This window comes from Chrysemys picta, chromosome 15 (genome assembly GCF_011386835.1).
Source record: "Chrysemys picta bellii isolate R12L10 chromosome 15, ASM1138683v2, whole genome shotgun sequence".
NCBI lineage: Eukaryota > Metazoa > Chordata > Testudines > Emydidae > Chrysemys > Chrysemys picta.
This window is the reverse complement of record NC_088805.1, coordinates 13,902,847-13,919,468: the sequence shown is the minus strand read 5'-3', so window position 1 is coordinate 13,919,468 and position 16,622 is coordinate 13,902,847. Positions and strand designations below refer to the sequence as shown.

At 45.2% G+C, this 16,622-nt stretch overlaps 2 protein-coding genes across 15 annotated transcripts in view; both read left to right on the top strand.

Moving 5' to 3' along the window:
• The first annotated feature begins 106 nt into the window (after nucleotides 1-106).
• On the top strand, nucleotides 107-6,269 carry DDT (D-dopachrome tautomerase). Its single transcript, XM_005288571.5, has 3 exons — nucleotides 107-773; nucleotides 1,561-1,736; nucleotides 3,900-6,269. Exons 1-3 carry the CDS (start codon nucleotides 666-668, stop codon nucleotides 3,970-3,972), a joined length of 357 nt encoding a protein of 118 aa, XP_005288628.2. The 5' UTR covers nucleotides 107-665; the 3' UTR covers nucleotides 3,973-6,269.
• A 639-nt stretch (nucleotides 6,270-6,908) lies between these two features.
• Nucleotides 6,909-16,622, top strand: part of CABIN1 (calcineurin binding protein 1) — a 242,382-nt gene continuing 232,668 nt past the window's right edge. For 3 of the 14 annotated variants that reach the window (XM_042841592.2, XM_042841591.2, XM_008172010.4), the window contains exons 1-2: nucleotides 6,910-12,615; nucleotides 13,498-13,580. The gene's annotated coding sequence lies outside the window, so the exon portion shown is untranslated. Of the gene's footprint in view, nucleotides 12,616-13,497; nucleotides 13,581-16,622 lie in introns of all 14 variants that reach the window. The other 11 variants (XR_010592855.1, XM_065568352.1, XM_065568353.1 and 8 more) reach the window with 5 other exon arrangements.

The window sequence follows — 16,622 nt, the reverse complement described above, 5'->3', positions numbered from 1 at the left end:
TTGTTTTGGCTTACTCCTTTCTCTTGGGGGACATGGATCAGTGTTCACGTCGTGCTCCCGGTCAGTACCCGGCCCAGGCTGGGGAAACTAATGATCCAACCAGTGCACCAAATTCAGTGATGAATCCTGGTCACATGCCACTAGAGGCACACTGCACATATGAAGTCTTAAGACTCCATTCCCTTAGCAGAATCAGATTTCTCTGCCATGTGGAAATAAACCTAACAAAAACCAGGGCATCAAATCCATAGTATTATATTTTATTGTACAATCTGGTAAACAGGACACTCAGCTTTGGAGGATCCAGGTGACCGAGGCCCCGGAACTGCTTTTCCTGTCCTGTCTGGGCAGGACCAGCCCTGTTGAACTAGGCAGCATCGCCGTGACAGCGGGGACACCTGTGGCTGTGGCAACGTGTTCATAAAAGGCCAGGCAAAGCAAACCTCCCGCCCACCGGGAGAGGAACGGGCCGTGCTCAGGGATGCTACCCAGGGCACAAGGGGTCAAGGCGGAGAGACGGACAGACCGACAGAGGAAGGTGTCTCCAGGCGCAGCCAATCGCAATCCCCGGCGCTCGCTCCCACCCCCTGCCCTGCAGCCTCGGCGGCCGCGCCGCGTGTGACCCTGCAGACGGCGGTAGCTGGTGTGTGGCGCTTGTCTCGGCCATGCCGTTCCTGGAGCTGGAGACCAGCCTCCCGGCCGCTCTGCTGCCCCAGGGCTTTGCCGGCAAGCTGTGCTCGGCCGCCGCTGCCATCCTGAGCAAGCCCGAGAAGGTGAGTCTCCTGCCTCGGCGTGCGCAGCGCAGCGGCCTCGGGTCTGGCCGCGCAGGCTGGATGCGCCCTTGCAGGCGGCTCCCCTGCCGGAGCAGCTGGGCCTGCGGCCGATGCACAGAACTTGTCCCTGGGGGGCAGCACCAGCAGCGAGTCTGTTTAGTGGCAGTTGCTTTGCCCACTAGACCCCCAGTTCTGCTGGCCCCGCACCCCCTGGGGGGCATGGGCTAGATGGGAGGGGGTCCTGGTATGGGAAAGACTGAGAATCACTGGTCTAGGGCCCTCTGGGGGGCCGTGAGCAGGTTTCGGGGGGGCACCAAATAGGGTCAGCATTAGACTCGCTGGGGCCTAGGCCAGAAAGCCAAAGTCCCACTGCGTGGGTCTGAAGGCTGGGGCCCTGGACCCCACCCCCCGGGGCTGAAGCTGAAGCCTGAGCAATGTAGTTTTGCGGGGGGCTCTGCAGCACGGGGTTCCAGACAACTGCCCTGCTTGCTACCCCCGAATGCTGGCCCTGGCTTTTCTGTGCAGAAAATGAGTTATTGTGGCACAGGTGGGCTGTGGAGTTTTTGTAGTGGGGGGGACTCAGAAAAAGGTTGAGAACTCCTGGTCTAGGGCACCCTAATAGGAGGGAAATGGAAAGGCAGGATTCCCCTGAGGTGCATGGGGTGGGTGGCCCAGGGCACCAGCTCCTCCTCATGACACACACTGCTCATATCTGTGAGGCTCGTGTTCTGTTTCCTTCCCTCCCATGGCTGTTTCCCTGGGTGTGCCCTCGTGCCCGGCATGGCAGAGGATAAACGTCACTGTGAAGAGCGACTTGCCCATGGTGGTTGGCGGCTCCGCAGCGCCCTGCGCTCAGCTGCTCGTCTCATCCATCGCAGTGGTGGGAACCGCGGAGCAGAACAGAGGGCACAGTGCCAAGTTCTTTGAGTTCCTTACCAAGGAGCTGGGGCTCGGTGCAGACAGGTGAGTGCAGTGCAGAGAGCAGGGGGAGATGAATGCAGCAGGTAGAGGGGAGTTTCATGCAGTGTCCCAGTGAGACCCAGATCAGTGCTGTGTGGAGCTTCACTAATCAAGGTCTGTGTTTAAGTACAAGTAGGGGAAGCTTGTAAGAGGCCTTGGCAGGGAGGGTCTCCCTCCTCCAGTCCTCCTGATTTCCCCCCTGCCCCGTCAGTAATTTCCTGCACTCGTTAGACAGGGCATCTTCCTTCTTGCTCCTCTCCTGGCTTTCTAAGGCGGAGCCTAATTGTGAGAATGAGGGGTAGAGTCCCAGGTGTAGTCAAAGCCGAGTTACCCCCGAATGCACTGGTGTAATGATGGGATCAGAGAGAGCCTGGTGGCTCATGAGCAAGGATTTTGGGGTAGAGGGGTTAGAAGCAGAGCTGCATTGGCGTGAAACCAGAGAAAGAGGAGATATGGCAATTGAATGTCATTATTCTTACGGCTGGATGAATTAGGTTCCCCTATTCTGGTACTTAGCAGCTCTGACTTCACGTCCCCACTATGTCATATAAAGCCCACTATACTATTAGTGTCATGCTTGATCCAAATAACTCCTCAGTAGGGCTAATTATTGTCAGAATTTATTCAGTACAGAAAAAATAAAATGTATTTTTCTATTTAAAGAAAAGGCCAGACACATCCACCATGACCCATCAGTGCAAGGTGGTAGCATAGGGCTTAGTTTGCCTTTCAGGTGGATTTGTCAGTCTTTTTTCTCTGCCCCTTTCTCTCTTGTTCTCCCATTACTCCAATAGTAGCATAGAGAGAAAATCTTGCTCCATGTATTTCACAGCTCTGGGAAGAGGAGAAGTCTCTTATCTTTCCCTTTGTGTTTATATGGGGGAGAAATTGTCTGTATTGAATTATTTATGACCAGCAGAAGTTTGTAAAAAATAGTCATGCCACAGAATAAGAGAAATATTAACTAGATTCTAGGCCAGTTGCCTAACTGGCTGCCCCTTGCATCCTGCTGCTACTAGGTCTTGCCTCCTAGGCAGTAACACTGGTGAACAAAAGCTTGGTGGACGTGGATGGTGATTTGAAAATAACCAGTGTGTAACAGCTAAGGGAAATACAGAAAACATAAATAGAGCAGATGCCTGAAATGAAAAGGCAGTGAATTCCTGTTTTCCATGTGACTAAGGTATTTTCTACTTCCAAGAATAGTTCTAAATTCAGCATTCTGTGCAGCTGCACCAGTGCTGACCCTGGTTGAGCTGCAAGGATAGCCAAGGACATGCAGGGCTCTGCACTGACTGAACTGTTTGGGGCTTATTCTATTCTGAACATAAGTAACCCCATTTAACATAATCAGTGCAAACCCCAGTGCAGCTTGCTCTTCTCTGTGTTGGGGGTCAGCAGGCACTCAGATACTACAGCAATGAGAATTTACATATATTGTATATACTCGTTCATTAGCCTGTTTGTTTATAAGCCGACCCCCCAAAATGGATAGGTAAAAATAGCAAAAACTGTATGACCCTTTCATAAGCTGACCCTATATTTCAGGAGTTGGAAAACTTTGGCTCCCGGCCCATCAGAGTAAGCTGCTGGCGGGTTGGGATGTTCTGTTTATCTGCAGGCATGGAGCCCCTCAGCTCCCCGTGGCTGCGGTTTGCCGTTCCCAGCGCCACTTCCTGCAGCTCCCATTGGCTGGGAACGGCAAACCGCGGCCACAGGGAGCTGAGGGGCTCCATGCCTGCAGACGCTCCCGGTAAACAAAACAACAATGTATTAGATAGTCAATTAAATGATTCCATAGACTTTAAAATCATCAAATTTTGGTGTAGACCCGTTTATAAGCTGACGCCCACTCTTTAATGTGTCACTTCTTTACCAAAAATATTGGGCTTATGAACGAGTATATATGGTAAGTACCTTGGATAAATAAATGGTTAACAGTTTAACTTTTTGTGGGTGTGGACAGGACTTTAGAACCCACTCACACACTGTCTCTATAAAAAATCCTGCTCCTATTACAGTCAGAGACATTAAGTCCAGACCACTGAGAGCTATGTTTAGTGGTGTGTTTCTGGGTTGTTGAGAGAACTTACTGGAGATAATGTTCCATTATAAAATAATAACTTTTCCTTTCCTCCTGTGTTCTCTCCTCTTCCACATGCAAAGGATTCTGATCCGTTTTTATCCACTGGAACCTTGGCAAATTGGCAAGAAAGGAACTGTCATGACTTTCTTATGATCTCTTCAAGAAACCCATTAAAAAGAAACCCTTGTGGAGGGCACAACCCCAGGATGGCCAGCTCTACCTGTTTGTTTCTACGCAAGATCTTATATGTATCCTTCTACACCTCCACTCATGTAGTTCCTTTCTGTTTCTGCTTCCTGTGTGCACACAGCTCCAAAGTGGGGCTTACCAGCCAAACTCTTTGACAGTAACAGTTGGAAGTCTTTGTCTCTCACCTGTCTTGTGGCCCAGAGACAATGCAGTTACCTATGATCTCAAACAAAACTTGAATCGAGAGGTTTGTGTAGCTGGGAGTTTGTTTTGTCATCAGCAGCGTCATGATGGCCTTCCTTATTTGGATCCAGTTAATCCAAGTTTTGTAGTCTTTTCCTTTAGCAGTGAACAGTTCTTTATTTCTGTTGCGTGATTGGCATCATTGATAACTGACTGGGGAGGTTCTCCAGTTTTGTTCAGCCTGAGGGCTGCTTTGCAAGAGAAAGACAGGTCCTGTCATGTGCTAACCTTTTCTCTTCCTTGTGAAATTCTGTCTGTTCTAGGAGTCCATGGGCCATATCTTGAGAGTTTATGGGCTTAACTTCACCACCAGATAGAATGCTGATTGGGACCATGTCCCTGTAGACTCTTCTACACCAGAAGTCACTAAATGTTGCTCATTAGTCTGGCAATAGAAACTAAACTAAGGCCTGGTCTACACTAACCCCCCAATTCGAACTAACGTACGCAACTTCAGCTACGTGAATAACGTAGCTGAAGTCGACATACCTTAGTTCGAACTTATCGCGGTCCAGACGTGGCAGGCAGGCTCCCCTGTCAACTCTGCGTACTCCTCGCGCTGAGCAGGATTACCGGCGTCGACGGGGAGCACTTCTGGGTTTGATTTACCGCGTCCAGACAAGACACAATCAATCGAACCCAGAAGTTCAAGTGCCTGCTGCCGAACCAGCGCGTAAGTATAGACAAGCCCTAATTCACAGTAGTTAGCCTAACTTGCTGCCACTGGAGGGCAGAGATTCAAGGGGATCTGAGATCTTTCGCTTCCAACTTCCGTGAACATTTCTTCCATTCTAAACCTCCCCCCCCACCCCATTTCTGGGAAGAGAGAATATTGGTCTGAGGGAAGAAGCTTTTAACTCGTATGGGATGGCTGGGCTAGGGTTCCTCTCTAATCTCCTGCTCTGAGCTCTACTTCACTAGGATCATTGGCTTGCACAGGTGGATGTTCCCATGTTCATTCAGTAGACTCCTGTAGTTTAATATCAATGTGCATATTGTGCATTGGGGTATGTGTGGAAGGAGGGCTTCTTATTGCAGAATCATTTCATACCCTAGGACGTGGAGCCCAGGAAATTGTTTTGCTGGTTCAGGTAATTAGTTTCAATTCCTGTAACTTGTCTCCTTGTCCACAGTACTTTCCCACAACCCTCTCACTAGTGAGCAAGATCAGAACACTTTATTTTATGAATGCTTTCAATGTCCTGTGGGTGGTGGAGAGGAGCTGATGAATTTACACATAACTGACTTCTTGGAGGGCCTGTGTTTTTGTTTTTCGTATTAGACCCAGGGCTTTGCTACGTCTGCTCTAATGTCCATTCTCTTAGTAGGGGAGTTTTCCCCTGGGGGCCTTTAGAGTTGGTCACTTTATAACTGGATTATACATAATATTTTATTTTAAAAAGACCCTCAACCCCCTAGTTATCATAGTCTATGGGATTTCCTTACTTTTGCATTTCACTCAGCAGAGATAATGAAGATAGAGTTGTCAGTTTCATTTATAGTACTTTCTAAGGTCCAAATCCTGCAAACATTTAGGCATGTGAATAGTTACACTGAATTCATTGGGAATACTTATGTGAATAAGTGTTTTGAGGGTCAGGATTAAATCGTTCATTTTCTGGTTCTGATGTACTACTACAGTGTTTAATTGTCGGGTATTTACAGCATTGCAAGGGAATAATTACATTTAAAAATGAACGAATTTCCTCTTTCATTGCTCATAGAACACTTTTTATTCCAGTTAGTGTTTGTAATTTTTTTTAACACACAATCAAAAATTTGGGTGTCAAGTTGGAAGTATCTTTCATTTATTCAAAAATAACTGAAACCAATGAGGTTATTCAAAAATAATTAAAACCAAATGATTTATTAATATCTGAAGCTAGTTACTACACATGCAACATAACGTTCTTCCATTGTTGCAAAATCACTGTCCTCTAAAATCTGCACTAAGTGCAGATTTATGTGTTAGTGTCATGAGTTAGGCGTTTATCTGGTCAATAAAACTTTTATCAAAATACTTTTAGTCTGTGTCGATTCACTAGATTATCACAATACTTTAATTTTGTTTCCCTTTCTCCTTGTATCTCACTCACCCTCTCTAAGCACACTTGTAAATAACACAGCTGTCCATGCTCCCTGTTTATTTTTCTCATGAGGTCTTTTCAGTTAAATGCTTTTAAAAGGAGGATAGTAAATTAAACAATTGTGTGTCACTGAGCATATGACCAGTGATCTTAGAAATCCATTTGCCATGGAAAAAAAGCTGAATTTGCATTTTTACAAAGAATCTTTAGTTTTTACTTTTTGTGAAAAATAAAAACATATTAACTACATTTTACTGAAAGTACTTATGTCACTTACTCAGTGTGCGCAACCTCCTCCTCTTGTGGTTAATTTTTGAATGCGCTTTAATTTACGTAGCTAAACATACTCCAATAAACTGTTTCCAGTGTAGAGAGTATCAGAGGGGTAGCCGTGTTAGTCTGAATCTATAAAAAACAACAGAGGGTCCTGTGGCACCTTTGAGACTAACAGAAGTACTGGGAGCATAAGCTTTGGTGGGTCAGAACCTCACTTCTTCAGATGCAAGTAAGATGAAGAAGTGAGGTTCTGACCCACGAAAGCTTATGCTCCCAGTACTTCTGTTAGTCTCAAAGGTGCCACAGGACCCTCTGTTGTTTTTTACAGTGTAGAGAGGTTATTCAATGGTGTATGTGGGGTTCATTTTTTAATGAATCTCAAATTTCACTGCAGCCTCCAGATGTGAGTGATTAAAGTTATGAAAAGATGCCAAAAACTTAAAAAATCACCCAAAGACAGTGTGTCTCTGCATTTGGCAAGGGCAAATTTTATGTTGATGGTAATGTGCTGTTCTGTACTGTATGCAGCAAGGTTTTAGATTACATTCGAAGGCAGACAATTGCAGAACACACAAAGTGCTAAACATAAACTGAATGAAAAAAAACAAAAATGAGACTGAAACAGCAGGTCCATCAACAGTAAAGAAACAATGCACTGTGATTGGATCATTCCAGCGTTTTTGTGCATTTAAAAAAAAAAAACAAATTTCTGAAAATATACAATACAGACATAGAATTATTTGGTATGTGTATGAAATGCAAATTGCAATGCTATTTATTTTATTATAATGATTCATGGCACTGGTAGGCTTCAAACTTGCTTAAAAATTGTAAATATATCAATAAAATATTGTGTTCAACTGTTACCTATATATCGTGGCTAGGAAAACTAAAGTTCAGCATTTCATTATAATTATGGAAAATACAGATTTTTATGTTTATCAGAGAAGTGTGTGTGTGGGGGGGGTTTATCATGGAAAACTAGGCTCCCTGCATATGACAAACTTAAAGCTGTAGCTGATCCTATTACTACCCTGGCTCCAGGCAGGGGGACAGTACTGCCCATGTCCCTATGAGCGGCTCAAAAAAGTGGAGGCGAACCCTTTGTGACAATGTGAGAAAACCCAGTAACCTCAATGTTAGCATTACAGAAATGTAGCTTTAATTCTGGTTTGTAAAGTACTTCCCTTCTTGGAGCCGACAAGTTTTGACTTCCCTTAGGGCGAAAAACAGGATTGTTGTCCCAGCTCCCCTTGCTGGGCCTTGTTGGCTTCCGATACAGACTAACACGGCTGCTACTCTAAAACCTACCACTAGTTGTTTTTAGAGGCTGTTTCTCCTTCATTGCTTCTCCTGTTAGCTGCTTTGTGGCTCTCTCATTGCTATAAAAGGGCAAGAAGAGGCAGTCTCCACACAAGCTCTCTAGCTCTCAGCAGCAGCTTCACTCCATTGCCCTGGGGTGTATAGATAGACAAAGGAGTGGAAAGGGGATGGATACCATCTGGAGGGATTAAAAGTGGGAAGGAGATTGCCACGCAAAGATAGCAGAAGAGAATGACTTTTGAGCTTGTTCCAACTGCTGGAGGGTATTGTAGGCCAGAGGGGTCCCTGCCCCCTAGAAGACAACAGATAAAGGGGGAGCAGGGCATATTTAGAGGAGTGGTAGGTTTGTGGAAGGAAAGTCTTGGGTGTTGGTGGGAGTCTCAATAGGTTCAGACAAGCACCTGAGCTACCATTACTTTGGTTTCTCCAGTCACAGACTTGCTATGCAATGTTGACTATCTGTTTCACACCCCCAGTATGTCTGTGACATTATATTAGTGACAAAACATATGTACTAATGCAAAATCATAATGTAAACTGGGGCAGGGAACTTACCGAGAGCTTCGTTGCTCATGGACTTTGCATCTTTTGTAAGAGAGCAGTTAAAATATTAAACCAAAGTGAGTGAATGGCTGGGACAGATTGTTTTTCTCAGCCTGAGCCCTCTTTATTTGGCTCTGGCAAATGCAGGGGGTGGAGTGGGATCAAAGCAACGATTATGAGTTGGTACCATAAAATCACTGTAGGCTCTCCTACTCCACAAACTGCTAGTGCTGAATGTTCTCTATGATCATGTTGGCTAGGGAAACAGCCATTTAGCTCCTTCACTCTGAGTGAAGTTTAATGTTTTGGGGCTTGAGGAGGAAACTGGCATAGGGAGGTCATGCAGGCCCCTTAAATCCACAAACTGAAATCAGTACACAGCCCTGCATAGTACAGTATAGAGAAACCAAAGGAAGCAGTAAACATTTGTTTACGCTGAAACAGCCCAGTTACTTAGATCTGTTACTCTAGGTCCAAGAAAAGCAAATGTACCAACTGCCTAGGTCTCAATAGGAATTATTTAAACCTCTGTTCCCCACAAATTAAACCCCCAAATTGTCCAGCTTTTCTTGCACGCTGCCTGCCATCTGATCCCCAACGTCACTCAGCAAGAGATCTTTTTACAGTTTCTAAATATTTCAAGCCTTGAACTTCAAAGAATTTGGCTACTGTTTCTAAGGGTCAGTGATCTTTATTGGATTGTTCAAAATCTCTGTACTGAGACGTTTGCATGTCCAAAATCTTAACAGACTGGTTTAAGGGCACAAAGATAACTTCTGAGATTCTCAAGTCTTGGGGACAAGGACTGTGTGGGTATTTAACCAGCACAAGGGGCCTGATCCTGTTCAAGGCCTTTGGACAATATTAGGATATAAATATTAAATAACATTTGAGTTAAAAGAATAACCATGTGGGGAGATTGCTTTAAGGTGTATGAATACCCCATCCCCAATTATCAGTTTATACGATAGCTGGTGGGGCGATAGTCTGCTTTCTTAAACCTGGAGTCAAAGATTTTGAGATAAATATGTGTACGTTCTACACAACGGGAACTATTCTTTATATCACTTCAGGTGGGAGATTTCCTTGTAGTACAAGGTGGCATGGCTGCAGGCTGATATGGTTCCTTAGATTACAACAATATAAACTAGAAAGCAATATAAGTCATTTGCGAAAGCTTCCTCCATACAAGCTCTCCAAATGCATCTGAAACTTGAAACACCCCTGCTATTCCAGATCTGTCTTCTCTGCCCATCCCTGAGATGTTTCTGTAATAAGCACAAAATGGGAGACTACAATAAAAGATTTTAATTTGACAAGCCACAGTTTGAACTCAGACATACATGGGTGGCAGGCCAATGCACTAACCCACTGCTCCTTATCTACAGCCTTCTCCACATTGTAAACAAATGCCTGTTCTACAATCACATTTGCAATTAATCTGTTTTAATTTTAAAAATAAAATACAAATGAAAAAAACAAACCCAGACTGATGAAACATATTTATTTCTCCTTACAATCATGTTCCTACCAGCTTCCCTACATAACCCTGCCAGCATACTTCAACACAAACTCATGACTGAGAGGGTACTTCAATCTCCACACTTTCAGTCTTTGGGTTCCACTGCAGGTTGTCAACATGTATGCCTGGTAGACATGTCTACCAGGACTGACTATCAGCTTATTCCATGTTGGCCAGCAAACAGCTATCAGATGGTAACAACATCTCGTCACTGTAGTCCAATGATCTGCTTGACAGAGTCTTTTCATCCTATTACCAGTCCTCTACTCTCTCCAGTGTCTCCCTAAACACATATCTTCATTCTCTAATAATTTACCAGATGATTTTACCATAAAATCGTCACCTTCTTTAAGTTTAGTGGACATATTTGATACACAGCTACAAAAATGCCTTTTAGGTTCCCATTCTGAAAAAGATCAAAGATCCAGCACCAGAAAATGACTAAAGCTTTGATGTGTATGTTTCAGCTGTTAGACATTTGACTATAGGGTGCTCCAGTGTAATGCACAAGTTAGGATATGCCCTTTAGTGACCATCAGAGTAACTTGATAAATTGCTCACTTTGGTTAAAGTGATTGTAATTAACTTGACTGAGATAACTGATCAATTGTTCTTCATGTCCACAGAAAGTAGGACAAGAAGTAATCAACTTAATCTGCAGCAAGGAAGATTTAGGTTAGTTATCAGGAGAAACTTTCTAACTAAAAGGGCAGTAAATTCTGGAATAGGTTACCAAGGAAGGTTGTGGAATTCCTGTCATTGGAGGTTTTTAAGAATAGGTTAGACAATCACATGTCAGGGATGGTGTACTTAGTCCTGCCTCAGTATGAGAAGAGTGGACTAGATGACCCCTTTGAGGTCCAATCCAGCTCTATGTTTTCTATGATTCTATAAGAGCAAAGCGTCATGTTTATTATTACAATCTATTTACATAGTGCTCTAACTCTACATAATACTATACACACATAGACCAAGGGCTTGTCCTCGTTGGAATGCTTAACTTGAGATATAATTCAAGCATTACCCCCAACCTGATTCCAGTTCATAGACAAAAATCTCTATCTTGAGTTAAGGTGATGCTTTAAACTTGAGCTAGCTGGTCCGTCAGGTGGTACGTGTTATTAATGCTGTGGGGATGCAGCTACAGCTCAAGTTAGCACAATTTATCAGATGCTAATCCAATCACTCTTTGCTACTATTGCAATCATTCTCTGCAGGTAAAGTGTGATGTTGCAATGTGGCTGCTCTCCCTTAAGCTTGGCTAGCTCAAGTGGAATAACTTGAGCGTGTAACTCAAGCAAACTGGTGAAAACTGAGCAACTGACAGGGAAAGAATTTTTACTGACACTTTTTAAAACTCTCTGCTTTTTGTTAGCACCTACTTAACTTAAGTAAATAACATTCTGGAGAAAGGACATTTTTCTTAAAGATTCAACAGCTCACTTTCAATTAAGGTGTGAGAACAGACAATCAACACTGGAATGATGGGCTGGGGAAACAGGAAGGATTGCGTAGTTGGCTGTGAATATACAGAATAAAGGAGGGCAGTTGAGAAGGACTGGAAGGAAAGAAGACTTCATTGTTTGAGAAAATGAGTTTTAGCTGAAGCCAGGCGTCCGTGAAGAAATATCAGAAAGGCAACCAGAGAGAGAGGACTGACCAGCCCACTACAAGAGAGAAAAGGCAGTAGTTGAATCCATGAGCGGTAAAATCCCAGCGATGGGATATACAAATGAAACAAGGTATCCAGTCCAGGAACCTGATGGACACTGGCAGAAACCGGAAGGCAGCAGGAAGAAAAGCCAGGAAAGGGGATAATGAAGGAGGGTCAGCAGCGACGCACTGGAAGCAGAAGCAAGGCCCTGATTCAACAAAGCACGTAACCACGCTTAACGTTAAGGCTGTGGAGATGTCCAACCCCTCAGGCAATGCCCGCAAGCGAAGCGCGGAGATGCGCCAAGGCGGTGTGGCGATGACAGTGCAGAGGGACTTGGTGGCGCGCTGGAGAGAGCCAGGGACACGTCCCCTTGAATGTCGGCGGCGTTAGACGCCTGGTGACAGGAGTTCCAGGCTCTATTCGGTCACTGGTCGAACACCGAGGCCGGGCAGCGGCAGCGGGGACAGGCTGCGTCACGGCCCTGTGCGCGCGGGAAGGGCTGACAGTCACACGCTGGACGAGGGAGGGGGGGACGCACCCCGACGTCACGAGAGAGCGGGCAGGACGAGTCACGGGACGGTGCCTCCCGAGAGCCAATGGGGGAACAGCACGGCGCAAGCGATTGGCGCGCGCGCTAAGGTCATGACGGCAACGACGTGCCGGGGTGACGGCATCAGAGCACTCTCTGACGATGGGTCCCGTGACGGCGCCAGGGGGTACTGGACCGGAAGGGGCGGGGCGCGGCGCGTGTGGAAGGCATAGCCTCGCGGGGGGGTATCACTGTGGGAAGCTGCTCCGCAGCCCCCTCGGCCCCGCCCTCTCCTAAGGCAGCCGGTCACTCTGTATCCAGCATCCCTATTGGCTGGGTAGGGAGTCGCAGTTCAGCCAATGAGCGGCCGTTGTATTGGCCTGCTGGGCTCCAGGGGCCCGGGAGGAGGTTGCCGTGGAGACTGCAGGTGAGGCTCCCCCTTCCACGTAGAACGGACTCCCCTCAGCGGCGCGTCACCCCCCTCTCCCCGTCTTAGGCGGGCTACTCTGCCCGCTGCTTACCCAGCCGGGCCGGGCGATCTGGTAGCCCGGCGCGGGGCGGCTGGGAATTGACACCGGGGCTGCACAAAGGGCTGGGGCGTGGGGAAGTCTCTCGGGGAAGCAGGGGGGCCGGTACCTGTGTGGGGCGCGCAGGCTGGTACCTGGCGCCTCTGCTGAGGGAGGGGAGGGCACAGTGCTGCCGGGCACCTGTATGGAGAGCGGGGGTGCAGCCCTGTCCCCGCCCGTATGGGGGATCAGCATTGTTAGGGGAGGAGGTGCGGTGGGGGAGCGATCTCCGCAGGCCAAGCCTTACTTACGTTAAAGGTCCCCAGATCATTGGGGAGCCCTCTAGTTCCAGAACCCACAGACGTCCCCGTTTCCACTGAAGGGCCTGAGGGACTCTGAGGGGCCCTATTCCACCCCTCTGTCTCACACCGGCCTATGGCTGGATGGAGCCTCCTGTGAAGATTCTGCTGGGCTCCTGCACCCTTTACAACAGGGTTTCTCAAATACTTGGATGCTGAGCTTGGATGTAACGACTCCCCCCTCTCCCGCCCCCTTGCTAAAGGCCTATCCATCATCATTTATGTATCTACCTCCTCTTCTTCTCCAGTCACTCCTTCACACGCTTGCTCTGGGAAGTGGCACTGTGTACACGACTGTGAAAACTATTCCCGTTAGCATTTGGTCAAAAATTACAGTTTAGGAAGAATGAACTTTTCTAAAACCTAAATCTAGTAGAAATACTTTTACAACTTTTTTTAAAAGTCACTGAAAACTGCTGTCTTCAAACAAATATTCCTTTATAGCATGTGAAACCCAAACATAACTGCAATGAGAACCTACTGTGAAACTCACAAGAACAATGCAAAATGAAAATGGAACATAAATAGTTAAGTACATTAGAATTAGAAAATTATTTCGGTTTTAATAATCTAAGGAGCTGTGTGAAACAAATAAATTAATTTTTGCAGTACCTGTATATGATTTTTAAGTTGGAAGGCTTAAAGTAGCGCTCTGAAACTCTTTCATTGAGTGACTCTGTCTAGACATAACATCTGCAGGTGCCTAAGGCTTTGTCTTACACATAAAATTTGCTTTAACTGTACTGGTATACCTAAAGCGGTACAACCCACTTTCTATGGATTTAGTTATACTAGCATTAAAATGCTTATACCGATATAGTTTATTCCCATAGAGCGTTATTCTGCTATAAAATAACTCTGTCCGTATTAGGAGTTGTACCAGTAAAAATATCACACCCCTAACTGACATAGTTATGCCAGTACAAAAACTCTGCTTCAGGCGTGGCCAACCTGAGCCTGAAAAGGAGCCAGAATTTACTGATGTACATTGCCAAAGAGCCATAGTACTACGTCAGCAGCCCCCGTCAGCTCCCCCACTCCAACCTGTAGCGCCTTCTGCCTGCTGGCAGCCCCAGCAATCAGCGCCTCCCACCTGCTGTGATCAGCTGTTTCATGGTGCACAGGAATCTCTGTTGGGGAAGGGGGGAAGAGTGAGGGCATAGCAGGCTCGGGGGAAGGGGTGGAGTGGGGGCAGGGCCTGGGGCAGCAGAGGGGGGTGAGCAGTGAGCACCCCCCAGCACATTGGAAAGTTAGCATCTGTAGCTCCAGCCCCAGAGTCAGCAGCTGTGCAAGGAGCCGCATAACCTATGAAGAGCCACGTGTGGCTCTGGAGTCACAGGTTGGCCACCCCTGCTCTGCTTTCTATTTTATTTCTCTCCCTCTGTCATCGTTTGACTGTATTAGAGCTAAAAGTAGCTTGACCATTATTAAAAAGTTTCTATTTGAGCAAAATGCAGAATTAAAATGGTTGCTATCCACATATTTTTCTTTATAGCTTTGGTTGGTCTAGTGCAAGATCAGCTAAGCTACTGAGTTCTAATCCTGCGTCTACCAATCGGGTGACCATATTTCCTAAAGGAAACTAGGATACCGCTTGAGGCTGGTCTGAGGGTCTCTGCCCCCCACATGGGGCTGGGGTTGACAGCCCAAGCCCCGTTGTCGCTCACCCCCCCCAACATTCCTTTATGCCGCCCTAGGGGGAATGCTCCACATTGTTGTCAGAACTGGGCATTTGTCCCATTTGCTCTTGCCATCTGATGATCAGTTGACGAGCAAATGGGACAAATGCCTCGTTTTGCCAAAAAAGTTGGGCTATCTGAGATAGGACTTAAAAAGAGAACTGTCCCATCCAAAATGGGATGTATGGTCACCCTATTTACCAATGACTTGCTGTGTGACCTTGAGCAAGTCACTATGGCCCTGATTTAGCCAGATTCTTAAATATGTGTTTGAACTTAAGCTTGATTAAACTTAAATATGTACCTAACTTTAAGTATCTCACTGAAATTGGGCCATGGAGCCCAATGTTTTTTAGAGCTGTTGATAATTTAATTTGGAGTCATGGATGTTCAGTATAGACCTAGTTGAAAATTGGACTTTTGGTTTCATTGGAAATTTTAAAAAATTGAGAAAAAAAATTGTTTAGGGTCAGACCAAAAATGATTTTTCAAATTTTTTTTAGAAAATTAAAAAAAAAAACTTTTTTGGGTAAAACAAAATATTTTGTTTTGACCTAATCAAAACATTTTGTTTTGAGCATTTTAAAATGCTTTTGAATTTTTAAAAGTAAAAATAAAGGAAATTTTGGGACAAAAAAGTTTCAGACTGAAAATTTTGCCCGGGTCTAGTTCTGTAACTTCTGAAAATCAGGCCTCTGTTTCCTCCATTTATAAAACGGGGGAAATACGTACATGTCTTGCAGGGATTTTGAAGCTTTGTTAATTTAATGCTTTGAAGATGTAAAGTACTTTATTGTGCAGTTGTCTGTGTAATTTGGATGCAAGTGATGGAAGTTTCAGTTGGGGGGGAGCGGAAATCAGTGTATGAACCAACAAAATGTGATCATTTCTGAATGAGTTAAATTAAAGTAAAAATATGCTTTCTTTACACGTGAAAGCACTCATCAATGATGTCTGAATTCATTCAGCTCATAGTTCAGCACTCCCACTGCTTCCTGCTGTGGTTAATTCTGGAGTTACCTTGCTATTAATATGATCTACAATATAAAAGACTGTTTTTAGCCTGCTGTGCACATGTCATTTTTTTGTATGTCTGATGTGAGGGATTTGTCTCATGGCAGTGAAAATTTAAAATAAAATGTACAAATTCCTTTCACGTTCTTTTGCCATTACTTGCATCATACTTCAAGAAATTAATAGAATGAAAATTATAGGTTTAATTTAAATGAAAAATCACTGGTTTTAAAGGTGAATACCAGTTTTCAAATTTTCTATCAATGTTAAAATTGCTAGGGATATTAACCTTGCTCCTTTCAAAATGGAGAAGTATTTATCATAGAAGTTTAGCTTCTTTTTGTTGCTGAATATTTACTTGAGACCTCTATGGGTATGCAGCTCTAAAGTCCTACTTTTGCAAGAGGGATGACAGGGACACTGTGTTGTCATTGGCCCACCTACATTCTGTATAGGGTACTGCTACATGCACTAGTTCAGCTTCATAAAAGTTAGCAGCAGTAGCTGGGAGCCCTAGTGTAGAGGGCTTGCCAGCTTGTTTTGAGTAATAGGTCAATTGGATGCGCACTGAAGCAAGCCATGATGGCTACCTCCTCTGACAGTCAGCCCCAGGACAACTTTTTTCTTGATTTCTGTCTTGTTCCACAGACTCTTGTGGAAAGGGCATTGGGATCTAGCCCCAGAAATGCATCTGTGAACAGGGATTCTGGCCTTGTGCTGCTGATACAGGGACAGGAAGTCAGTCCTCTTCTCAGAGCAGGGCTTTTTCCATAATTTAAAAAAAATGACAAGGTGCAGGTTGTGGAAGCAGAGAAAGAACTGACAGGAAGGGGATGCAATGCATGACAGTTCATTAGCAAGAGTTAGGCTAACTGT

Bases quoted from the DNA above. Each gene is read 5' to 3' on its own strand.
- DDT (XM_005288571.5), top strand. From the start codon at position 666: ATGCCGTTCCTGGAGCTGGAGACCAGCCTCCCGGCCGCTCTGCTGCCC. The intron at 774-1,560 runs GTGAGTCTCCTG...CCGGCATGGCAG, and splicing joins TCCTGAGCAAGCCCGAGAAG to AGGATAAACGTCACTGTGAA. The intron at 1,737-3,899 runs GTGAGTGCAGTG...CCACATGCAAAG, and splicing joins CTGGGGCTCGGTGCAGACAG to GATTCTGATCCGTTTTTATC.